The 26,113-nt window shown below is 40.1% G+C and overlaps 1 protein-coding gene across 5 annotated transcripts in view; it reads right to left on the bottom strand.

The window, feature by feature from the left end:
- DCBLD1 (discoidin, CUB and LCCL domain containing 1) overlaps positions 1–26,113 on the bottom strand; it is a 73,420-nt gene that overhangs the window by 28,313 nt on the left and 18,994 nt on the right. For 4 of the 5 annotated variants that reach the window (XM_002817287.5, XM_054558778.2, XM_054558777.2 and 1 more), the window contains exons 2-4: positions 17,634–17,846; positions 1,673–1,807; positions 49–100 (exon numbers count right to left, since the gene is read on the bottom strand). In XM_002817287.5, the coding sequence (XP_002817333.4) occupies positions 49–100; positions 1,673–1,807; positions 17,634–17,846 (400 nt within the window). Of the gene's footprint in view, positions 1–48; positions 101–723; positions 847–1,672; positions 1,808–17,633; positions 17,847–26,113 lie in introns of those variants that run through there. The other variant, XM_009242188.4, reaches the window with a different exon arrangement.

Below are 26,113 nucleotides of genomic sequence, written 5' to 3'. Positions count from 1 at the left end.
ATGTTCAGCAATACACAACTGCAACACAGTTAGGATACCTATACTTACCTGTATTCTGTCTTCAAATAATGGCTAGCTCGTTCCAAACACGTTATTAAATCTGTCATAAATAGAGATAATTGCAATTAATAGAATGAATAAAAACTAGGATACTCGTCCTGCAAAGCTTTCTTCTAAAATAAGAGAGTTTTTAAAAAGCATTTATTCACTATGTAGTTATCAGAATTTTCCTTTTAAAAATAAACACTGAGAATCACTGTCTCCAGTATTTAATGAGTTCCTTTCATTTCTTTTTTTCTGCCACCAATGATAGTTTTTCAACACAATCACCTAGTAAATGATAGCAGAATCTATAGTTAACAGAAAAAAACAATACTCTTCAGTTGCTATCCACTATATGCCTACAAAGACCATGTGTATAATGTCCCCTGGCAGGAAGAAAATAATTTCAAAAGCCCAACACAGTTCATAGAGAAGGTTCCCACAAACATTTTAATTCAACAAGTTAGCCAGTGGCATCTGGTGACAGAGAAGCACATCTTTACCAAGAAAACCTACAGCATATAAGCTTTCTTCAACCAGGACAAAGCATTTTAAAAAAGAAGGTGCTGTCTGGAGTAATTTACAGAACCAAACTAATATTCAGCAACAGAGGCTAAGATACAGTGGATCTTGATGCATTTAGAACAACATAATATGGTTTCCAAAATATTCCACACTTACCGTAATAGTTCTTTGGGAGCAGTATATGGTGAACACCGGCCATGCAGGCATCTGCTGTGATTAGTCAGAGCTGATTGGCTAAGAGGAAAATGAATGGCGTACCTCCTTCCCAGAGCTTTTCTGCCAGAGAGGACTGAGAGCAGAAAGCTCTATGACCATAGGCAGACATGGTATGGGCTGCACAGTAATTATTCTGAAGCACAAGAGCCCAGGACAGGAGCCCATGCTTCTCTCTCTTATCAGTGTTCGTGTTTCCCTTCCCTTCTCTCCCACACAAGTTTCAGCTTTACAGTTATTACACTGTGTGACACTGACTTCTTCATCCTGCACACACTGTGCATGCCTCCCATGCTGGTGTATTGGTGTGTGTTGGGGAGGGGCTCACTGGTGAAAAGCCTTGCCCCTGAGCTGGGAAGGAGGATGGGGGAGGGCTCCAGAGAATAGTGAAGACTTTGAAGGGTCAGGAGGGGAACACAAAGGTGTGCTATCCAAGGTTTTTAGGAAAAATGAGATGAATCCTATCCCATATAAGTCAACTGATCAATCTAACATGCTAATAAGCTTGTCCAACCCATGCCCCTTGGACCACATGCAGCCCAGGATGGCCTTCGATGCAGCCCAACACAAATTCCTAAAGTTTCATAAAACATAATCATAAATTATTTTTGCAATTTCTTTTTAGCTCATCAGCTATTGTTAGTGTATTTTATGTGTGGCCCCAAGACAATTCTTCTAATGTGGCCCAGGGAAGCCAAAAGATTGGACACACCTGTGCCACAATATGATTCAGTTCAGATCTAACCATTTACAAAGATACAATGTTCCTCTTCTCCCTCATATCTTAATTCTGCATCTGAGTCCACAATTATGTCCAGGGATGGGGATAAGTGGCAAGAGGAATTCTTAGACAGATAATGTTTAGAGATTTGTGTTGATTCTTCCGTTATACCTGGATGGTCGCTGCTCGCGTAGGTCAACAAAAAACCCCGGCCAGAAATGTGGGATCCACTCTCAAAGCGGACGGTTACTTCACTTGTGTTCAACAAGAGTTCTTTGGGAACAGTCATACTTCCACAGTATGGACCTAAAAACAAAGCACACTTGTGGCACATTTCAAAATTTATACCAGCACAAATGATTGGTATATGGCATTTTTTTCCTTGAAAGGCCAAATTTACCAGGCAATACATATGTATGATTATAATCTTTACCAACTGAAATTTAGCTTGACACTCAGACTGATAGTTTCTGACTGATTGTGAACTGTGAACTAAGCCAAGGGAGAAAGTGGCTTACTCTAGACAAGCAATAGGCTGGAACTAGTTAACTGTGAGCAACCCAAGAGATAGGTTTTGTTTTTTGTAACAAGAAGACAAAGGTCAAACACATTAGGTAGTAAAGAAAATTTTATTACAAAAATGTTATTCTAGGGGCCTCCTAAATTTGCTCAAATAACCAAAAAAAATCATTTTTTTCAGGAAAGTTTTAAAGTTAAAAGACTTTGCAAAGCATGGTAAGAATTTTATTCACAAGCAGCATTCACATGCAGCATACACACTGATTTTCCTTTACAGTAACTTCTGGTTAATCCCCAAAATTCATTTTGATTTATAAAATGTATACAAAAGCAGAATAACTTCTAAAGCATTTTGAAATATTATAGTACAAAATTATACAATTAAGGGTATAACATTGTCTCTAAAATAAGTTGCTTGAAAAGCAATAGGGATCTCAATGAACTTTCAAAGGGCAAAATTACATTTGGAGCATAAAATAACAAAAACTCTTCCTAAGACTACTCAAACTAAAGTTTACCTTTTAAATTGTCATTTTGAAAGTTAACATACGCAAGACAATCTCTACGAAATAGGGATTAGCAAGCAAATTTTGAAGAGAGGTATTATTTATTAACTTCTCTCAAAACAGTATGGAAATAGTCAGTAGCAACAACAATCATGATGAAGGAAGAAGAATAAAAGAAAAAGACTGCTCCAAGTCAATATGAATAAAACCAGGTTATATTAACCAGAACCAATAGGGACAAAACTGCTTGATATGGTTTTGCTGTGTCCCCACCTAAATCTCATCTTGAATTCCCATGTGTTGTGGGAGGGACCTGGTGGGAGGTAACTGAATCATGGGGGAAGGTGTTTCCCGTGCTGTTCTCATGACAGTGAATAAGTCTCATGAGATCTGATGGTTTTTTAAAAAAGGAGTTCCCCTGCACAAGCTCGTTTCTCTTGTTTGCCACCATGTGAGACATGCCTTTTGCCTTCTACCATGATTTGAGGCTTTCCTAGCCATGTGGGACTGTAAGTCCAATTAAACCTTTCTCTTGTAGATTGCCCAGTCTCAGGTATGTCCTTATCAGCAGCATGAAAACGGACTAATACAGTAAGTTGGTGCCAGTAGAGTGGAGTTCTGCTGAAAAGATACCTGAAGATGTGGAAGTGACTTTGGAACTGGGTAACAGGCAGAGGTTGGAACAGTTTGGAGGGCTAAGAAGACAGGAAAATGTGGGAAAGTTTGGAACTTCCTAGAGGTTTGTTGAATGGCTTTGCCCAAAATGCTGATAGCGATATGGACAATAATGTCCAGGATGAGGTGGTCTCAGATGGAAATGAAGAACTTGTTGGGAACTGGAGCAAAGGTGACTCTTGTTATGTTTTAGCAAAGAGACTGGTGGCATTTTGCCCCCACCCTAGAGATTTGTGTAACTTTGAACTTGAGAGAGATGATTTAGGGTATCACGTGGAAAACATTCCTAAATAGGAAAGCATTCATGAGGTAACTTGGGTGCTGTTAAAAGGCATTCAGTTTTATAAGGGAAGCAGAGCATAAAAGTTCAGAAAATTTGCAGCCTGACAGTGCGATAAAAAAGAAAATCCCATTTTCTGAGGAGAAATTCAAGCCAGCTGCAGAAATGTACATAAGTAATGAAGAACCGAATGTTAATCCCCAAGACAATGTGGAAAATGTCTCCAGGGCATGTCAGAGGTCTTCAAGGCAACCTCTCCCATCACAGACCCAGAGGCCTAGGAGGAAAAAGTGGTTTCCTGGGCCAGGCCTAGCGTCCCTGTGCTGTGTGCAGCCTAGGAACTTGGTGTCTTGTGTCCCAGCTGCTCCAGCTATGGCTGAAAGGGGACAACGTAGAACTCAGGCCATGACTTCAGAGGGTGCAAGCCCCAAGCTTTGGCAGCTTCCATGTGGTGTTGAGCCTGCGGGTGCATGGAAGTCAAGAACTGGGGTTTGGGAACCTCCACCTAGATTTCAGGAAACGTATGGAAATGTCTGGATGCCCAGGCAGATGTTTGCTGCAGGGGCTCTCATAAAGAACCTCTGCTTGGGTAGTGCAGAAGGGAAATGTGGGGTCAGAGCCCCCACACAGAGTACCTACTGGGGCACCATCCAGTGCAGCTGTGAGAAGAGGGCCACCAGACCCCAGAATGGTAGACCCATTGCACCTGAAAAAGCTGCAGACACTCAACGCCAGCCCATGGAAGCAGTGGGGAGAGAGGCTGTACCCTGCAAAGCCACAGGGGTGGAGCTGCCCAAGCATGGGAACTCACCTCTTGCATCAGCATGACCTGCATGTGAGACATGGAGTCAAAGGAGATCATTTTGGAGCTTTAAGATTTGACTGCCCCACTGGATTTCAGACTTTCATGGGGCCTGAGCCCCTTTGTTTGGCTAATTTCTCCCATTTGGAATGGCTGTATTTACCCAATGCCAGTACCCACATTGTATCTAGGAAGTAACTAACTTGCTTTTGATTTTACAGGCTCATAGGCAGAAGGGACTTGCCTTGTCTCAGATGAGATTTGGACTGTGGACTTTTGAGTTAATGCTGAAATGAGTTAAGACTTTGGGGGACTGTTGGGAAGGCATGATTGGTTTTGAAATAAAAGGACATGAGACTTGGGAGGGGCCAGGGTCAAAATGATATGGTTTGGGTGTCCCCACCCAAATCTCATCTTGAATTCCCAAGTGTTGTGGGAGGGACCCAGTGGGAAGTAACTGAATCATGGAGGAAGGTCTTTCCCATGCTGTTCTCATGATAGTGAATAAGTCTCATGAGATCTGATGGTTTTAAAAAAAGGAGTTCCCCTTCACAAGCTCTTTTCTCTTGTCTGCCACCAGGTGATACGTGCCTTTCGCCTTCCACCATGATTTGAGGCTTCCCCAGCTATGTGGAACTATAGTCCAATTAAACCTTTTGTAAATTGCCCAGTCTCAGGTATGTCCTTATCAGCAGCATGAAAATGGACCAATATACATGCTAAAGAGTCAGAAGATCATGACACAACTAAGCATTGCCCTTCTGGTATAAAGGATCCAATTTCTCTCTGTTCCAAGTTTCACATACTGAAGACGTGACAGAATAAGAAAGAAATGCTATATGCTTACCCTCACATGCCAAATTTCTAGCATTTCCTATTACTAAATTATAGTGAAATCTAAATAAAAAATGTTCACTTCCCTCTTTAGAAACACTCATCATATGTAATTACTTACATGAGTTAATACTTCCTTTTTTTTTTTTTTGAGATGGAGTCTCGCTCTGTCCCCAGGCTGGAGTGCAGTGGCATGATCTCGGCTCACTACAAGCTCCACCTCCTGGGTTCACACCATTCTCCTGCCTCAGCCTCCTGAGTAGCTGGGACTACAGGCACCCGCCACCACGCCTGGCTAATTTTTTGTATTTTTTTTTTTTTTTAGTAGAGACGGGGTTTCACTGTGTTAGCCAGGATAGTCTCGATCTCCGGACCTCGTGATCCGCCCACCTCGGCCTCCCAAAGTGCTGGGATTACAGGCGTGAGCCACTGCGCCCAACCAATACTTTCAAATCACTTAGAATAGTGCTTCGCACATAGTAAGAGCTATATAAGTGCTTGTTAAAAATGAATATATTAAAAAATAAGTAATACCTATTTTCTCTTCAGACTGTGTTCCATAGTGCCAGGAACTTTTATATCCATCCCTTTATCTCCAACAGACTGCATAGTACCTGGCAGGTGACAGCCTCCCAAAAACAGTTTGAATTGAATTGAAATGCTCTTTTTACAACAGTTTCTAAAAGCCAAATCCAACTAAGCGATTCATAAAATATTTTTAATCTTGTCACTTTTAAATACTATGGAGAAGTCAGGAAGAGAAGTGTAAAGAAGCAAGAAAAAAATTTGTGTAATGAATAATATGGATTTTTATAAACTTTACTCTTGTTCACAAGCACAGCAGATAGGCAATTCAGACTAAATAAGTAGAATGATAAGCATTTTTGCAAAGTTAAGGTGAGTCAGATTGCTATACTTGCCTTTTCCAACTTATTGTTTGTTTTAGATATGTTTGAAATTCCTCTGTTCTTTGCACAGATAAGAGGGGTGAAGACACTTGCTTTGTAAACCTAAGGATGAATATTGTGAAGTAACTAGTAACTTGTTGCTTTTAATTAGTTAGTATATTTTCAAATCACATTTTTTATATTAACCCAGTAATACACCCCTCCCCAAATGGTGATGATGATAGTAATCTCTCCTTAAATTTCTATAGCATTCCAATGAGTTCTAATGAAAACTGTAGGTGGCCAGGCACGGTGGCTCACACCTGTAATCCCAGCACTGTGGGAGGCCAAGGTGAGTGGAGTCAGGAGGTCAGGAGTTCCGGACTAGCCTGGTCAACATGGTGAAACCCCATCTTTACTAAAAATACAAAAAAAATTAGCCGAGCATGGTGGTGGGTGCCTGTAATCCCAGCTACTCGGGAGGCTGAGACAGGAGAATTGCTTGAACCTCGGGGGTGGAGGTTGCAGTGAGCCATGATCCCACCACTGCATTCCAACCTGGGTGACAGAACAAGACTCCATCTCAAAAAAAAAAAAAAAACCCACAAACTGTAAGGTAAGCAAATCTAAATTGATTATCAGTGAGAACTTGTTTAGATTTTTTTTTTAGATTTTATGAAACAGTTGAAAAGTTGCAAAAAGTATACATATTTTATACAAGTAAGAGTGTATACCATCATACTAAGTTGTTGTGCAATATATATGATTTCCTAGACCAAAAACATATAAATATAGTAAAACTCTAATTTGGTTTCATCCTCCCAGTTATGATAGGCATGTAACTATTTCTGGAAGCAGATCAAAGAAGGAAAATGTAAACACATACGCCTTTAATTACCCTTACCACACAGACATCAATCCCTTTCATATTTTTATTACTGTGCTGCAAAATTCTAACTAGAGGGGTAGGAGATACCCTCTCTATATAAATATCATCATTGAGAGGATTTTTTTTTTTTTTTTTTTTGAGACAGGGTCTTTCTCTGTCACCCATGTTGGAGTGCAGTGGCGTGATCACAGCTCCTCCTGGGCTCAAACAATCCTTCCACCTCAGCCTTCCAAGAAGCTGGATTACAGGTGTGTGCCACCATGTCCAGCTAATTTTTTGATTTTTTTTGTAGAGATGAGGTCTCACTATGTTGCCCAGGTTGGTCTCAAGCTCCTGGCTTTAAGCAATCCTCCCATCTCAGCCTCCTCAAAGTGCTGGGATTACAAACATGGGCCACAGTGCCTGGTCTGAAGAGTTATTTTGATGATTTCGTCATAATCACAAACATCAGAATAGCAAGAATGAGTTTTAATTCAGGGCGGGGGATAACAGTTGAATACCGGCTGTAGTATTGCCTATGGCAAAACATCCAAATTATTGCCTGTCTCAAGGTCTGACAGATGAAAATTCCTTTCATAGACTAGAAGTTAATAATCACATTCTTAGAGTTAAAAGGCAAGAAAGAAAAATGGGAAAATATGATAGCAGTGAGAGGGAAAAATAATTAATGGGAAACCATGGAGAGACCCTGGGAGTCTGTCCTAAGCAATGTCCTCAGTGCTCCGCCAGACTCCTTTAAGGATAATCTCTCGTCTTATGAAAGAAAATCTTTCTCCACTCACCCCTGCCCACGTGATATACTTCACTCTTGGTACTCTCCAAAGGTCTCCTGACTTTTAAAAAGGATCTACACCTATATTTAAATGTTTACAAAGACAATTTCACTGGAAACCCACATGAGAGCTCGGTGACTTCTAACTTTGATTGTGGTTATATTCTTGGGCTCAGGCAGTGTTCTTAGATTGGCAAACATACTTCAATTCAGTCAGACTGAAATCCAACCCCCCTCCCTAAAAATAGGACGCACAGTTTTGCATGGATGTTTGCTTCAGAACCAGCAGTGCTACGTGTTTTATAGCACTTGGACTTGCCATCTAACTTCCTACATTTGCTCACTTCTATCTATCCCCGTCTGCAAGGCAGGTTCCATCTTACTTTGCAGTTACAAATTCCCATCACTCTGGAGCACAGCAGTTAATCGAGTAGGCAGAAAAATCAGGAAAAAAGAAAAACTTTTATCTTTTGTGGAATGTAACTGGCGGCCCTATATTGTGGGAAGAGCTATCAGAGATACCAAATGGAACAGCACTGTGGCATTTGGCACCAGACATGAGACTCCAGCAGACAATGGGCTGATTCCTTGGACAAAGGGAATAAAGGGTCAGGAACTGTAGGAGTTGCCTTCTTTGAGCACAGTAGGCCAGTTCCTCTCAGCACATTCCCTGTTTGGGGCTACTATTTCATTAGCAGCTGCAAGGGAAACCCTTTATCTATGTGTGAATAAAAGAAAGCTGTCCTATAAGGAAGAATAAACTGTCTGCTACAAGCCAAGTCTGAAATCCTCTTGATTTTCTGGCAATCTAACAATCTGTATAGCAATGTATAGTACTTCTCTATTCTCCTGGACTGTGTGCCCAAGACTCTGGGCATTACAAGGCAATGATGGTTTGGTTAAAAACTGTTTGTTCTAAGTCACTTCAGATGGGTATAAGGTTTTGATCTTAAAACTGATAAAACTAAGTTATTGTTTTATATATAGAAGGGACCTGTTTAAAAAATACTATGCATGCCATTACAGAAACAAAGAAGCCTCTTTCCCTTAGTAGTATTATTTCTGATTTTTTTTTTTTTAACTACCATACTGTCAGTGGTAAAAAATCACTGAGAGATCAAATAAAAACCTAACTCCTGAAAGGTTTGTTATAAATCAACAATGACAACAACACAAAATCTCCAAAAAACCCTCATTAACCTTCTGGAGCATCATCTGAAGCACACAATTCTTTCTTATGACAGATAAGAACATGCCTGATTGACCTAAGTGTCCCTCCCTGGGAGTACATGTGGGTGGAGCCAGCCATATGGAATATTCGGCTGCCAGGCGAGTGGTACTCCTCGTGGCCCAGATCTGTGCTCAGAGGTATGCTGATAAAACAATCTCCAGAAATGCTGAAGCTGCAAACACCATTAGATTTGTGTCCATTTTCAATTTGTTTTTGACGCAGTCAAATCGCAGATTTTTCCTTGCTTGCTAATTGCAGTAGGGTCATTGTACAACATTACAGAATTTTCAAGGCCATTTTCTTTGAAAAGGAGAGAAATTAGCATAAAAAAGGGATATTCCTGGACTGTGCCATTAAAACCATAGTCACGTAACAGTAAGTGGTATCCCTGGAGAATTTTGGTCTCTCATTCCCACACAAAAATCAGTGACAAATGATAAATGAAGCAGGCAGATTCTCAGACAAAGGTGTGGCTTTCCTTGGGGCTACAGGACTCAGGTCAAGAAGTGTGTCAACGCTGGGAGTTCACTACCCACTTAAGCCATTACTTCTCTCCCAATGAAAGATGGCAATTACTGAAACTGAATCACAGTGAGTCTCCAGGGAAGTATTTATGGGGAAAGAGGAGGAGGAACCCAATAGCTTTTTCTCCTTGAGGCTTATGGTTGTGTTAAAAAAATACCTAGAGTAAAGCATTCTGGCTGATATAATGTTTTATATGTTCAAGATTCTTTCTGAATTCTATCTTGGCATAAAAGGCAAAACAAAACAAACAAAGAAAAAGCAGTCCTTCTCAATAATTTCCACCAAAGTAGTCTCAACCATAGAGGAGAATGCACTTCTAGGGTGTTTGCAGCCCAAAACAGCTCTCTGTGAGCTGGAAATTTCTTTGAAGTCTATTTATTTTATCTTTAAAAGCCATAAAAATTTTTCATTCTACTTCATAATATGTCTGAGAGACATATAAACCATTTGCAAAACAGAGGCTGTCAATCTTGTGCTTTTCCCTCTTTGGGATTTAAAAAACTTCAACAGATAAGATGTAATTATTAGATCTTATTGCAATATGTCAGATATGTATCATTCTAAAAAATGACATGCAGAAACCTGTTGTGATTATGAGTCTAACCACTTAGTATTATTTCCAACTATTCCTATTTCTCTCATTCCTAGTGTAACATAAACATTAACAGTTGACTTCACATGATTGTACTTCTAAGTCACTGACAATGCTTAAAAAAATATTGTGATTGGAAGTGGAGGTACAGAAAACGTAGGAGAACAATTTTTTAACTTCCTGGTGCAAATCATTATGCAGAACACAACCAATTTAACTGACTACCATTAGGATCCTATAGTAAGGAGTTTCGTTCTATCACTGGCCACCATGCCTCCTCTTAGCATTTTGACTAAGAAACATTTTTTTAACTTTAAACTTATATTGGAACTCTACGTAAGAGATTTCTCAGACTCCCACTTTATTCTCCGGATACTCCTGTGGAGAGGCCTGGAGAAGTTTCCATTTCTTCCAGTAAGTGACGAACAAGAACTACACCTCAGGTCTTCTTATGCACAAGCCACAGGAACAGATGGCTTTCAACACAAACACTGAATCGGATGGTGCAGAGCTAAAGAGCAGGGCCTCTGGGCATTTGAGCAGGGCCTCAAATGTCCAGACTTGAATCCCAGGTCCCGCTAAGTGATCTTATAAGCATGTTAGTTGGCCTTTTTTGAGCTTCAGTTTCCTTAGTGTAAAGGTTGATAACAGGACCTATCTCACAGGGCCTGTTATAAGGGTTAAATGAGTTAGTAACGCTAAGGTACTAAGCCCATTGCATTGCACATAGTTGAATGCTCACTCACAGGCACCTTCCACATTATTACATGGTCTTTTCCACATAATAAGCATAGTTTTAAAATTTTATGTAAACCAAAGCTTTCTTTAAATGCAGAGGGAATGTTTATAGAGGAATCTTAGTGTAAATTTCCCTACAGTGTGAATAATGACACTCCAATTTATCTTTTGTAAAAATCCAGATTTTTCAATATGTTTGCCAAAATCAAACTACTTATAATCTCAGTCCTTAAATACTGACTGAACATCTGCAATTGTAAGACTATGCTAAATATTAGGTGAATAAAAGAGGATGAATAAAATGTAATTCCTGGCTCAGGGCACCCCATATCTGACAGAGAAGCTAAAATAATTATCCCAACCCGAAACTGATGCTCTACTGAAACTTTAGAAAGAGAACATGAGCACAGAAAAGGAACAAACTGATGAACATCAGAGAAGGTTCCAGGGTAGGCAGCCCTGAATTTGAAACTTGAAGGGTTTACTTTTACTTGTGTGTGTGTGTGTGTGTGTGTGTGTGTGTGTATGTGTGTCTGTGTCTGTGTGTCTGTGTGTGTTAGAAGGGGCAGAAAAAGCAGGAAAATAAGAAAAAGAGGGGGACATGGAAGGAATAACATCAACGACTGTAAAAATGTACTAGGCCATGAAACTGTATGATGCATTTGGGAAACGGCACAGAGATGAAGGACTCAGAGATGAGGCTAGAAATGAGAGTGAAGAAGAAAGCAAGACGATGCATCAACGTTAAGCTAGCAAGTTTCTGTAGACAGTGGGGCACAATTAACAATTTTTTGAACTAAGGAAAGAAATTATTGCAACTATTTTTAATTACACAACATTAGATGGCCTGGAAGGAATTGAGACTGGTGAAAGGAGAGAGGAGAAAAATCAAGAGGTTCTTCAACGAGAAAAAGATGCAAAGACATAGACCGGCAGTGGCAGTGAAGTAAATAAAACCACCAAACTGAATATACTGTGGCTTAGAGAATATGTGTTCTCTGTTCATCTCATGAGGCTGGAGAAAATCTGTATATGCAGCTAGTTCTGGCTCAGTGAACCCTTGCCACCAGCTTGGCATGATTTGGGCCAACTCTTGGATTACCAGGAATCCACCAGGAGGAGTAGGGTAGGGTGTGCTGCTGGAGCTCAGCCTCTGCCTGGCGAACAGAGAGTGCTCAGGGTATTATGAGGGGAACAAGGGCACATCTTAGACAAACAATATTAACAGTATGCAAGACAACTCAGGAGGAGGAAGAAGAAGAGGGGGCTGGGAAGAGGGAGAGGAAGAGTAAAGTAGAGGGGCAGAGGATAGGGGAGGAGGAGGAAAAATAATGGCTAACGTTTACTAAGTGCTTACTATGTACCAGGTATCATCCTTTAAAGTCATATATAAGTGTGCCAGTCACCTATATGTGGTAGATACTATTATTTTGCCCATTTTGTTTTATTTTATTTTGAGACAGTGTCTCCGTCTGTCACTCAGGCTGGAGTGTTGTGGCACGACATGGCTCACTGTAGCCTTGATCGTCTGAATTCAAGTGATCCTCTTGCCTCAACCTCCCAAGTAGCTGGGACTATGGGCATGTATCACCATGCCCAGCTAATCTTTGTATTTTTTGTAGAGATGGGGGGTTGCCATGTTGTCCAGCCTAGTCTCAAACTCCTAAGCTCAAGTGATTCATCTGCCTCAGCCTCTCAAAGTGCTGAGATTACAGGTATGAGATGTCGCACCTGGCCTGCCCATTTTAAATATGAGGGAATAGAGACACAGAAAGTTTAAATAATTTGCTCAAGGTCAAGCAATTTAGAAATAAGCAGTCAGGGCCAGGCACGGTGGCTCACACCTGTGAGTAGGCAGGAATTTGAGGCAAGGGAGTCTAATTACAGAGTTTGTGCTCTTAAACACACATGTAATATCTAGGCAGCAAGAAAAATTTCAATCCATTTTCAAGGCCAGCCTGGTTTTATTGATCTACACTGATCCAGGTGGTAAAGTCTAGAAGTCTCCATCAGAACAACCTCCTTTGAGACCCTGAGATGCCTATGAAGACTGGCCAGTGTCTGGTTCCTGCCAAGACTGCTCCAACAGCTCTTCAGGCAGTCCCGGACCCACCCCAAACTCCATCCAGTGTGGAGGTCACCTTTCAAGGGAAAACTCGGACCCAACCTTCTTGAAAGATCAGGAAAACAGAAATGACCTCCTCTGAGGTCCCTACAGTAGGCAGTGGGGCAAAAACAAACCTCTGAATGAATTCAAATCTCTAAGTCCATTCTGGTCAGCAAGACTGGAAATGGAATTTACCCAGAGGGCAAGTCAAGGTTACATGGTCACTAAAGAGCTGTAAAGTTAAGAGTAGTATCTTTAGTATGAATGCAAAGCCTTCCCTCTTCAGTGTTATAAATAAATACAACATTATATATTTAATATTTTAAATTTGTGTATATTAGTGTGACACAACGCCTGAATCAGCAGCTATTTTTCCTCAAAGTGTAAGATATTTCAGTGTTTTATATAACTAACCTCCTGTTATTTTACCACATATATGTAAAATGAGGGAGGGGGGAACTGAGAACAGGACCAAGGCAGTCATCTTAAATGTCTTACACAATATGTTTAAATTTAAAGAGATGTTATTTAATAAACCACTTGTCTGCATCTCCAAATTCCAGGTTTCAAAGTATGTTCAATCCTAGAACAGCCTGGGTAGGCTACTTTAATCAACTTTCTATTATCTTATGTGCCCAAATTTCTCCAAAATTGTCTTCTACAAAAAGGCAACACCTTATATTTGAGTCCTTTCAAAGTTTCATATTACATGGGCCTCTTTGAAGAACAAAGAACTGCTCCAGGAAGACACTTCAGCTTGAAATAACCTAAAAATCAATGCAGTTTTGATAGAAAAAAAGAAGAGTCATTTAATCAAATAGTCAAGAGGGAAGCAAAGAAATGTAATGCAGATTTAGTTCTCATTCTTGAAGGGACACATGACCTCATAATTTCTAATGTTAGAAACTGTTATAAGCAAGCCTTTTAAAGATTACTTTAAAAAGTAGTAGTATTATGTCTGCCCAGAATATATAATCTGAATTCAATCACGAGGAAACATCAAACCAACTCAATTGACAGACATTCTGTAAAATAACTGGTGAGTATTGTCAAAAGATGAAGGAAGACTGAGAAGTCAGGACAAGTAACTGCTTTATGATCCTGAATTGGATCACAGACTGGAAAAGGGATATTAGCATTTTTTCAAAGGGAGTCTCAGTTACTTCGGTCTGTTAAACAAAAACCTAGAATTCCCTTAGCTATAGTGAAAATGATGTCTACTAAGAAAAGTATGATACTTCTTAAAGATTTTTTGTTTTGTTTTGGCCAGGATAATATTAATAGCACACAAATCTCAGTGTCTTAATTCAGCCATAGGCGTACAAGTACATTTTTCTAATGGATTCTTGAATCTGAAAGATCAGCTGTAATTATAATATATGACAAAGAGAAGAATAATAATCCCATTTTGTCTGTATTAGGAAACAGTGAGATCAAGTGCATATTTTGCTGGATTACTGTGAAAGTTGTTGTGGGTGTTTACACTTGTTTACAACGCATTTTTGTTAGCAAGAATGTGAATTACCAAAATACCCAAAGTATATAAACCAAATATTTAAAACAAAATTGACATGGTGGGGAATCATTAAAAATTAACTGCGTAATGATGAACACTATACAACTTTAGCATATTCACAATGGTTAATGTAATCACATTCCAAGTATGTCCACTCTTGGCAGACATTGCAAACATTAATGCCAGAAAATATTATTCTTTTTCAAAACATTAACTCCATATTCAAATTCTGATAGTTTTAAGTTTTAAAATCCTTTGGCAGTGGGTTTTAACAATTAGTTGGTTAATAAAAAATATCGGGCAGGATAAACTAAAACGATTCTTCTGTTTCAGCCACACACATAATCATTAGAAGCCACCATATTTTGGAATTAAAGGTGGTATTCCAGAACATGCATTCTCTCCCTGCTGAATTTCAGCAGACATTCCCTTCTTTTACTGGTTCAGGCAATATAGCTCTGGATCCCTGGGACCCTGCAAGGGCACTAGGGCCTTGCCTCTGCAGCCATGCCAGATCCTGTGGCCACATCAGCTTGCAGAGGTGCCTCCCACCCTTCCACCCTTCCAGGAAGCTGGGCAACAGCTGCACAGGAATGTCCACTCTCTGAGCGCCAGCCACTGAAAGACAAAGCACTTCTGTCTCCTCCTCCTTCTGCATTCCTGGAGGATGTTCAAACAGACCAGGGGTTTATTTAACTAAGTTAAAATATAGGTCTGGTTAGTGTTTTTGGTCAAAGGAAATCTTTAAAGTAGCCACAACACAAATTCTGAGCATCATTATATAGTTTATCTTAAGCACATCCTGAATCAAAAATACTACCTACTTCTTGTGTTTTAGACGAAATTGCTGTACAATGTAATAATGGGCCAGTCCACCCGGGAAGGATGATAGTGCAATGTGGTTTTTTGGCGATGGTGAAACCAGGAGACAACAGCAGTGGGAGTAGGTGTCTTGCAGCCACAGAGACACAGATATAAATCTCTCTTTCACCCCTAATTGTACACTCTTGGGATCTTGGGCATGTTCACCTAATCACACTGTGCCTCGGTTTCCCTATCTGTGGAAAGGCATTGATAATATTTATCTTGGGAGGTGGATTAGGGGATTCTAGAAAATATATGTAAGAGCCAAGCAGGTGTCTGGCATACAATAGGCACTGAATATGTTTATTTCTATAATAATGAATGATAATAATAATAATAAAGATGAGCATACATTTTATTTTCAAAAGACAAACGTTCAATTTATACAGAAAAAAATTCAAGGAGAAAAATTAATTAGCTTTATTGCTGTGAATGAATTGCAACTCATTATTCATCTTCTAGTGACGCATCTAAGCTTGAAAGCTCAAGAATCTAGAAATGGGGAGGATAACACCCTGAGGCAGAACATGATCACCTTGCAAGCTAGCTTGAGATACATAGCTAATTCCATTCTTTTCTGCCTTTTTTCTCTTATAATGTAGAGATGGGGGTCTCACTGTGTTGCCCAGGCTGGATCGCTTGAACTCCTGAGCTCAAGCGATCATTCCTCCTAGGCCTCCCAGTGTTAGGATTTCAGGCATAAGCCACCGCCCCTGACCTTTTCTGCCTTTGTGTATATTTATGAATATACCTCAAAGATGATGGAGGAAACTCCCTAGTGCGGGAAAGCCACATCCATTCTCCACATCCTGCTTTGGGAGGATTTGCTTCCCTTAGTTGCTCTCACTTCAGTCTCTGACGTGACAGAGTCTTATGCAACAAAATGATTCCTCCACTGTTATGTCAGCAGGTGGAATGAAATGCTCATCTTCCGGGCAAGGCAGATGCTTCCCCCAAGAGACCCATGTGGAAAAGCTGCTTCCGGCCCTGCAGCACTTTGCATCACTTTTCACACTGCAGCTCTGACACTCACCCCCTCCTCAGAATCTGAAAGAAATCTCCTGGCTAATGAGGGACTCCCTGACAAATGCCTCCATAAGTTAATACACATTAGATTACCAGAGGTAATGGAACAATAAGTGTTCCCAGGGGCCTTCAGCATCCCTGGAAGTGTCATCCTGCCCATTTGAGTCAAACTACAGTTAAAAAGTTACCAACAATTATATGGAAACTACCATCTTGACTTTGTCGGAGTAACTCAACCATCATTAAATAGACAATGCTCCTAGGGATTAAAAAAAATCTTAGATCTTTTTATCCCATGGGAGCTAGTTTAGCTTTCTGAATCGTCTCAGGGCTGATCTGGGCTTCTAAACTGTGGGAAGAGGCAGCAGGAGTGAGGAAGCAACTCTGGGTGCAAAGGTCAAGACAGGTGAGAAAGCTCTGTGTGTTTGAGAAATTATCAGTAGAGCTACCAGGCAGACAGGATTTTACCTAAAACCTATATCATTTTTAAAGTTGTGTGCACAGAGAATATCAGAAAATCTCTATACTCAAAAGAATGTATGTAAGATTTTGTTATCGTTTTCAAATTGTCCAACCTGAGCTATTTCCTTGGGCTTAGGATCAAAGGGTCATTGTTACTGTGATTTCAGGTTCCAGTGCGCTAACAGCACATCTCAAAGCACAAAACACTAAATTTCAAAGGCTATTTAGGAAACTGACCTTTGCACTTGCTGTTTTCTTCCCCAGAAAATTCTGACCTCAGTCATACCAGAACAGTCCATTCCCTTACCTCGTTTTGGGTCTCTGCTCAAATGTCCACTTACTGATGATGCCTCCCTACCATCCCATTTGAAGTGGCACAAAAACACTCAAATGCAGGCTCTACATCACCTTTGGATGCCTTCGTTTTCATTATTCCTTTTCTTTCTCACCATCTCTCATACTACAGATGCATTTGCTTATTTTCTGCCTTCCTCTCCCCGCAGATGCAAGTTTCATAGAGGAACTTTGTTTTTTCACTGTTACATCCCAGTTGCCTGACAGAGTACCTGAAACATGGTCACTGTTCTATTCAATAAATATTTGTCAAATGAATAATGAACTGCAGATGGTTTACCAAATGTCACGTATCTCTAATTCTCTTCCTAGGAGCACTGAAACTCTAACAAAGGTTCTGAGACACACACACAAGGCTCACAGCTCCTTAGATGTCTTTTGCTGTTTCAGCTTATGAAGCAAATGTGTCCTTCTAAGTTATCCCCAAGAGTTTACACAAGCAAGTTTCTCTTCTAATCTTCTCAGGATATAGCGTTAATTAACACACCACTTGCCCCTCTCTGCAAATATCGAAAATTTTGATGCTCAGAGAAACCTAGTTCTCTTTTCTTACCATATTGATCTGAAGAGCTGGTGAAGAGAAGATAGTCAGAAGCACAGGTCTGGGATTCGATATCCAAATCTCCCAACCTCAGAATCAGTCTTTTCCCCTTTGGTACTGTAATTGTCTTTTCGCAAACAGTGTGATTGGGGTAGGTCCCCGGATAATTCTTAGATGTCATTGTGCCACTATCCTGATAAGTCACTAGGTGTCCACAGCCATCACCTGGTAAAGAAAAAGAAGGGCGGAATAAAAGAAGAAGGGGTAATTAATTATTACTGAGGACTGAGAGTACGATACAATCTCCAAGTTATGTATTTTATTGTTTTTGGGGAGAAGGAAAACCAAAAAACAAAAAAAGAAGATTGAATTATTAAACAATATCTATTGTTTCAGGTTATTTCATCTCTTGTTTTCCAGTTTTATCTTCTTGTTGATCAAAATGTTTCACATATTAGAACGGAAAGCCCTTAGGAAACAAATCATTTAATCATTATTTTTTCTAATCATCTATCCACCCGTCCAAACTTGCTCAGCAGGCCTTGCATGCATTTGCCAAGCCACTCCCAAAGTCAATGTCATGTAATAATTCACAATGGAGAAAAAGTATTACTCACTTTAGAAGGTGGTTGTGCTGATTAAATGAGATAATGTACAGAAAATGCTCCTGTTAGAATCTGAGGCTTAAGCTGACATAACTTTGTTTAGCTACAAGTCACTTAGCTGGGGACTGAGCCTAATAATCATTTGAAATATAAGTCTTAGTTAATGACAGTCACAGATTCTAAGGTTCCTCATAGACTTGGGATGTACAATCAGAAAATGTCAAGGATCTACTATGTTGAGTGTTTTTCATAACCAGACATGGTATTAAAAGCTGGAAACACAAAAGCAGCACTTGCTGTCTCATAGAACTCAGAGTAAAATGGCAAATAGTCACACATTCAAATAACTATAATTCTAGGTGCTATGTGTTATATATACATCAGGGGTGCAAACAAAATGCAAAGGAGAGAGGCAAGAAAGAATGTTTCAGCGAATTACCAGCATTTCATCAAAACAAGAAATTATCTGAAGACTTTTCTGAATAGGGAAGTTCACCTATTAACCTACAAGTTGCTCTAGTTGATTAAAGTGACTTAGTCAATCACACAACTATCTAAGGACATGCACAACTGGGTGGGCTGCAAGGAGAATGAGCATACGCTGCATTCAGATTGCAAAATGTCTGTGGTTAGCACAGCTTCACATAAACAAAGCAAAAATTTCTGGTCTCAGCTGGAGGGAGAGAAGCAGAAAGCTGTTGAAGAAGGAACTCTCAAAGGTAGTAAAAGAAGGCCTCTCCATCCCAAAGTCTCTGATGGAGAAGCCTCACCTTGGGTATACTGTGAATCTGTGGACCTCAAAGCAGCCCTCTTCCCTCCCAGCCTCTTCCCAAGTTACAGCTGGATTCAGGAGTCTTCCTTTATTCCACTTCCTTCTTGCCTTGAGGTGTCAGGGCCAAATGGTAATAGAGGTTTATTAAAAAAAAAAAAAAAGAAAAAGATTTGAAAACCATCATCTCAACAGCCAAGGCCTAGGGAAAGGATCTACCCATTATTCAGAAACTCCCACAAGATTCCTGGCAGCCCCTGACAGGGGGCTGAATTGGGGAAATAGAGTTGGCTTTAACGGACCAATAGGTAAGGAGTGCCGGGGGGAACTTTAGACAGCCAAGATAAAACTACTATGAAGCCCTGAGATCTAGGCAGAATTAGTGAAATTTACATGGTAGGCAACAAGGACACAGAATTTTTTGAGTAGGAAGATAACGAAAGAGGTATTAGAAAAAGATGATCAACCTGGCTGGACAATGCTACAGGAACTAGAATGGGGACAGAATCTGGATCAGAGGAGCAGTAGGCAGGCTAGCAATGGGGGTAGCTGGAACAGGAAGGAAAGGAACAGAAAACAGACAAATTCTTGAGACAAAATCAACAGACTCAGGTTTGGGGGAACTATAGTGGGAAGAACAAAGGAGAAAAAATACCAAGGCCTTGTTCAGTCCAGAAATGATTGCAACACAGAGGCCAATATAGACAGCAAAAAGAGTCCAGAGAGGGAGCAGGTTTGGGGACAAAGGTTGTAAGTTTGGTTAAGTTTGAGGTGACAGCTAAATTCCTTGGGCTCCCTGGCAGTTGGTAAACACAAAATTGCCAAGAATTAAATGAAAGTGATACAAGAGAGAAGCATAGTGTGCAGGAGCACACAGTGCACAAGGCTTTGATGTAAAATCTGAATTATTTGTCGGCTTTAAAGGGCTTTAATAAAAATTCCAATTTATAGTTTCTCTTTAAAACTGAAGGACAAACGGGGAGTGGTGGCTCATGCCTGTAATCCCAGCATTTTGGGAGGCCAAGGCGGGCGGCTCACCTGAAATCAGGAGTTCGAGACCAGCCTGACCAACATGGTGAAACCCTGTGTCTACTAAAAATACAAAAATTAGCTGGGCATGGTAGCGCGAGCCTGTAATCTCAGCTACTCGGGAAGCTGAGGCAGGAGAATCGCTTGAACCCAGGAGGCAGAGGTTGCAGTGAGCTGAGATCATGCCACTGAACTCCAGCCTGGGCAACAGAGTGAGATTCCGTCTCAACAACAACAACAACAACAACAACAACTGAAAGACGTGACAACCACGTGATCAGGCATTCTCACAGGGCTAGTGATACAGTGGCTATCCCTTGAAAGGAGCCAAACACCCTAGTTCTTCACCAGGTCCTTGTTACTCATTTCTGTTACCTGCCCTACCTTTGTAAGCATTTATTTTGAGCACCCTCATAAAGCAATCCTAGGGTAATTAGTACAAACAAATATGCATCTAAATATAAACACAACACAACCTCTCCAAGCCACCAAGAAATCTCCTGGTCAAATATTTAAGTCACTTTTCTTAGGACTATGAAATTCTCCTTTCATAAAAGAGGAAGAGAAAAACTTTTTTTTTTTTTCAGAAAACATAGTTAAATATAAAATAAGGAGCAAATTATATGAGTCAACCTACATGTGACTATCATATTCTAAATTTTATTTTTTTAAAGTGACATGCGTCAGCAAAGGAAAATCTTAGGGTGTCACTTTTTCTTTTGAGACGAAGTCTCGCTCTGTCGCCCAGGCTGGAGTGCAGTGGCAGGATCTCGGCTCACTGCAGCCTCTGCCTCCTGGGTTCAAGCGATTCTCCTGCCTCAGCCTCCCAAGTAGGTGGGATGACAGGTGCATTTACGTCTGGCTAATTTTTTGTATTTTTAGTAGAGACGGGGTTTCACCGTGTTAGCCAGGATGGTCTCGATCTCCTGACCTCATGATCCACCCACCTCGGCCTCCCAAAGTGCTGGGATTACAGGCATGAGCCACCACACCCGGCCAGGGTATCACTTTTATTCAGCCCTGTAACTGTATTTCTTTCCGACCACTTCCACTCTAAGGCCCAAGAGAAAACTTCTTTCACCCAGCAATGCTGGCACAATGCAGGCAAGTTCAAATCGTCAACATTCCCATCGTTACTTTGCCTGGGGATCTGTACCTCCTTGGGAAAATTTCTCTCTTTCATTAACTATCAGAACAAAACTCCATGAGTCTTTTTTCTGCCAAAGAACCTGAATCGCAAAGGAAGTGCTGAGTCCTAATTTATTAAAAAGCAACTGTCATCAGAAGTTCTAGTATCACTCTGACCTATGGAAGTAGATTATTTATGGAGTTTTCTGTGGCAAGACTAATATAATAAGTTTATTCCATGGGTATTAACTACATCAGGAATTTTCACTCTCTTGTGCTTCCACAGTTTGGGTGATTTCAAAGGATTAAGTAGAAAGATGCCAAAGGGTAAAATGAAAAACTGCTAGGGAGAGAAAACGCCTACAATGTCATGTGTTGAAGAAGGCAGATGCATACACATGAAAACTAATAGACAAGTATTATTTATTTTTGAGACGGACTTTCGCTTTTGTTGCCTAGGCTGGAGTGCAGTGGCGCGATCTCAGCTCACCGCAACCTCCGCCTCCCAGGTTCAAGTGATTGTCCTGCCTCAGTCTCCTGAGTAGCTGCGATTACAGGCACGCGCTACCACACCCAGCTAATTTTGTATTTTTAGTAGAGATGAGGAGAAGCATTATTCTTATTACCTCATTCTGACACTCAGGTAGCCTACCTCTCATAGCCTGACTCTCTAATTGACAATCACTGACAAAGAAGACAAAAGTTACTTAAAAATCTATCAGTTTATCTTCTTTTTTTTTTTTTTTTTTCCTTCTATAGGGTTTCTTTAATTTCTCTCAACAATGTTTTATAGTTTTTTTTTTCTTTTATTGTAATTATTATTATTATTATTATTATACTTTAGGTTTTATGGTACATGTGCCCAATGTGCAGGTAAGTTACATATGTATACATGTGCCATGCTGGTGCACTGCACCCACCAACTCGTCATCTAGCATTAGGTATATTTCCCAATGTTATCCCTCCCCCCTCCCCTCAACCCACAACAGTCCCTGAAGTGTGATGTTCCCCTTCCTGTGTCCATGTGTTCTCATTGTTCAATTCCCACCTATGAGTGAGAATATGCGGTGTTTGGTTTTTTGTTCTTGCGATAGTTTACTGAGAATGATGATTTCCAATTTCATCCATGTCCCTACAAAGGACATGAACTCATCATTTTTTATGGCTGCATAGTATTCCATGGTGTAGATGTGCCACATTTTCTTAATCCAGTCTATCATTGTTGGACATTTGGGTTGGTTCCAAGTCTTTGCTATTGTGAATAATGCGGCAATAAACATACGTGTGCATGTGTCTTTATAGCAGCATGATTTATAGTCCTTTGGGTATATACCCAGTAATGGGATGGCTGGGTCGAATGGAATTTCTAGTTCTAGATCCCTGAGGAATCGCCACACTGACTTCCACAAGGGTTGAACTAGTTTACAGTCCCACCAACAGTGTAAAAGTGTTCCTATTTCTCCACATCCTCTCCAGCACCTGTTGTTTCCTGACTTTTTAATGATCGCCATTCTAACTGGTGTGAGATGGTATCTCATTGTGGTTTTGATTTGCATTTCTCTGATGGCCAGTGATGGTGAGCATTTTTTCATGTGTCTTTTGGCTGCATAAATGTCTTCTTTTGAGAAGTGTCTGTTCATGTCCTTCGCCCACTTTTTGATGGGGTTGTTTTTTTCTTGTAAATTTGTTGGAGTTCATTGTAGATTCTGGATATTAGCCCTTTGTCAGATGAGTAGGTTGCGAAAATTTTCTCCCATTTTGTAGGTTGCCTGTTCACTCTGATGGTAGTTTCCTTTGCTGTGCAGAAGCTCTTTAGTTTAATTAGATCCCATTTGTCAATTTTGGCTTTTGTTGCCATTGCTTTTGGTGTTTTAGACATGAAGTCCTTGCCCATGCCTATGTCCTGAATGGTATTGCCTAGGTTTTCTTCTAGGGTTTTTATGGTTTTAGGTCTAACATTTAAGTCTTTAATCCATCTTGAATTGATTTTTGTATAAGGTGTAAGGAAGGGATCCAGTTTCAGCTTTCTACATATGGCTAGCCAGTTTTCCCAGCACCATTTATTAAATAGGGAATCCTTTCCCCATTTCTTGTTTTTCTCAGGTTTGTCAAAGATCAGATGGTTGTAGATATGTGGCATTATTTCTGACGGCTCTGTTCTGTTCCATTGATCTATATCTCTGTTTTGGTACCAGTACCATGCTGTTTTGGTTACTGTAGCCTTGTAGTATAGTTTGAAGTCAGGTAGCGTGATGCCTCCAGCTTTGTTCTTTTGGCTTAGGATTGACTTGGCGATGCGGGCTCTTTTTTGGTTCCATATGAACTTTAAAGTAGTTTTTTCCAATTCTGTGAAGAAAGTCATTGGTAGCTTGATGGGGATGGCATTGAATCTGTAAATTACCTTGGGAAGGATGGCCATTTTCATGATATTGATTCTTCCTACCCATGAGCATGGAATGTTCTTCCATTTGTTTGTATCCTCTTTTATTTCCTTGAGCAGTGGTTTGTAGTTCTCCTTGAAGAGGTCTTTCACATCCCTTGTAAGTTGGATTCCTAGGTATTTTATTCTCTTTGAAGCAATTGTGAATGGGAGTTCACTCATGATTTGGCTCTCTGTTTGTCTGTTATTGATGTATAAGAATGCTTGTGATTTTTGCACATTGATTTTGTATCCTGAGACTTTGCTGAAGTTGCTTATCAGCTTAAGGAGATTTTGGGCTGAGACAATGGGGTTTTCTAGATATACTATCATGTCATCTGCAAACAGGGACAATTTGACTTCCTCTTTTCCTAATTGAATACCCTTTATTTCCTTCTCCTGCCTAATTGCCCTGGCCAGAACTTCCAACACTATGTTGAATAGAAGTGGCGAGAGAGGGCATCCCTGTCTTGTGCCAGTTTTCAAAGGGAATGCTTTCAGTTTTTGCCCATTCAGTATGATATTGGCTGTGGGTTTGTCATAAATAGCTCTTATTATTTTGAGATACGTCCCATCAATTCCTAATTTATTGAGAGTTTTTAGCATGAAGGGTTGTTGAATTTTGTCAAAGGCCTTTTCTGCATCTATTGAGATAATCATGTGGTTTTTGTCTTTGGTTCTGTTTATATGCTGGATTACATTTATTGATTTGCGTATATTGAACCAGCCTTGCATCCCAGGGATGAAGCCCACTTGATCATGGTGGATAAGCTTTTTGATGTGCTGCTGGATTCTGTTTGCCAGTATTTTATTGAGGATTTTTGCATCAATGTTCATCAAGGATATTGGTCTAAAATTCTCTTTTTTTGTTGTGTCTCTGCCAGGCTTTGGTATCAGGATGATGCTGGCCTCATAAAATGAGTTAGGGAGGATTCCCTCTTTTTCTATTGATTGGAATAGTTTCAGAAGGAATGGTACCAGCTCCTCCTTGTACCTCTGGTAGAATTCGGCTGTGAACCCATCTGGTCCTGGACTTTTTTTGGTTGGTAAGCTATTGATTATTGCCATAATTTCAGCTCCTGTTATTGGTCTATTCAGAGATTGAACTTCTTCTTGGTTTAGTCTTGGGAGGGTGTATGTGTTGAGGAATTTATCCATTTCTTCTAGATTTTCTAGTTTATTTGCATAGAGGTGTTTGTAATATTCTCTGATGGTAGTTTGTATTTCTGTGGGATCGGTGGTGATATCCCCTTTATCATTTTTTATTGCATCTATTTGATTCTTCTCTCTTTTTTTCTTTATTAATCTTGCTAGCGGTCTATCAATTTTGTTGATCCTTTCAAAAAACCAGCTCCTGGATTCATTTATTTTTTGAAGGGTTTTTTGTGTCTCTATTTCCTTCAGTTCTGCTCTGATTTTAGTTATTTCTTGCCTTCTCCTAGCTTTTGAATGTGTTTGCTCTTGCTTTTCTAGTTCTTTTAATTGTGACGTTAGGGTGTCAATTTTGGAACTTTCCTGCTTTCTCTTGTGGGCATTTAGTGCTATAAATTTCCCTCTACACACTGCTTTGAATGCATCCCAGAGATTCTGGTATGTTGTGTCTTGGTTCTCGTTGGTTTCAAAGAACATCTTTATTTCTGCCTTCATTTCGTTATGTACCCAGTAGTCATTCAGGAGCAGGTTGTTCAGTTTCCACGTAGTTGAGCGGTTTTGAGTGAGATTCTTAATCCTGAGTTCTAGCTTGATTGCACTGTGATCTGAGAGACAGTTTGTTACAATTTCTGTTCTTTTACATTTATTGAGGAGAGCTTTACTTCCAAGGATATGGTCAATTTTGGAATAGGTGTGGTGTGGTGCTGAAAAAAATGTATATTCTGTTGATTTGGGGTGGAGAGTTCTGTAGATGTCTATTAGGTCTGCTTGGTGCAGAGCTGAGTTCAATTCCTGGGTATCCTTGTTGACTTTCTGTCTCGTTGATCTGTCTAATGTTGACAGTGGGGTGTTAAAGTCTCCCATTATTAATGTGTGGGAGTCTAAGTCTCTTTGTAGGTCACTCAGGACTTGCTTTATGAATCTGGGTGCTCCTGTATTGGGTGCATATATATTTAGGATAGTTAGCTCTTCTTGTTGAATTAATCCCTTTACCATTATGTAATGGCCTTCTTTGTCTCTTTTGATCTTTGTTGGTTTAAAGTCTGTTTTATCAGAGACTAGGATTGCAACCCCTGCCTTTTTTTGTTTTCCATTTGCTTGGTAGATCTTCCTCCATCCTTTTATTTTGAGCCTATGTGTGTCTCTGCACGTGAGATGGGTTTCCTGAATACAGCACACTGATGGGTCTTGAGTCTTTATCCAATTTGCCAGTCTGTGTCTTTTAATTGGACCATTTAGTCCATTTACATTTAAAGTTAATATTGTTATGTGTGAATTTGATCCTGTCATTATGATGTTAGCTCGATGTTTTGCTCGTTAGTTGATGCAGTCTCTTCCTAGTCTCAATGGTCTTTACATTTCGGTATGATTTTGCAGTGGCTGGTACCGG

Source organism: Pongo abelii, chromosome 5 (genome assembly GCF_028885655.2).
Source record: "Pongo abelii isolate AG06213 chromosome 5, NHGRI_mPonAbe1-v2.0_pri, whole genome shotgun sequence".
Taxonomy (NCBI): Eukaryota; Metazoa; Chordata; class Mammalia; order Primates; family Hominidae; genus Pongo; species Pongo abelii.
This window is presented reverse-complemented; position numbering and strand designations above follow the sequence as displayed.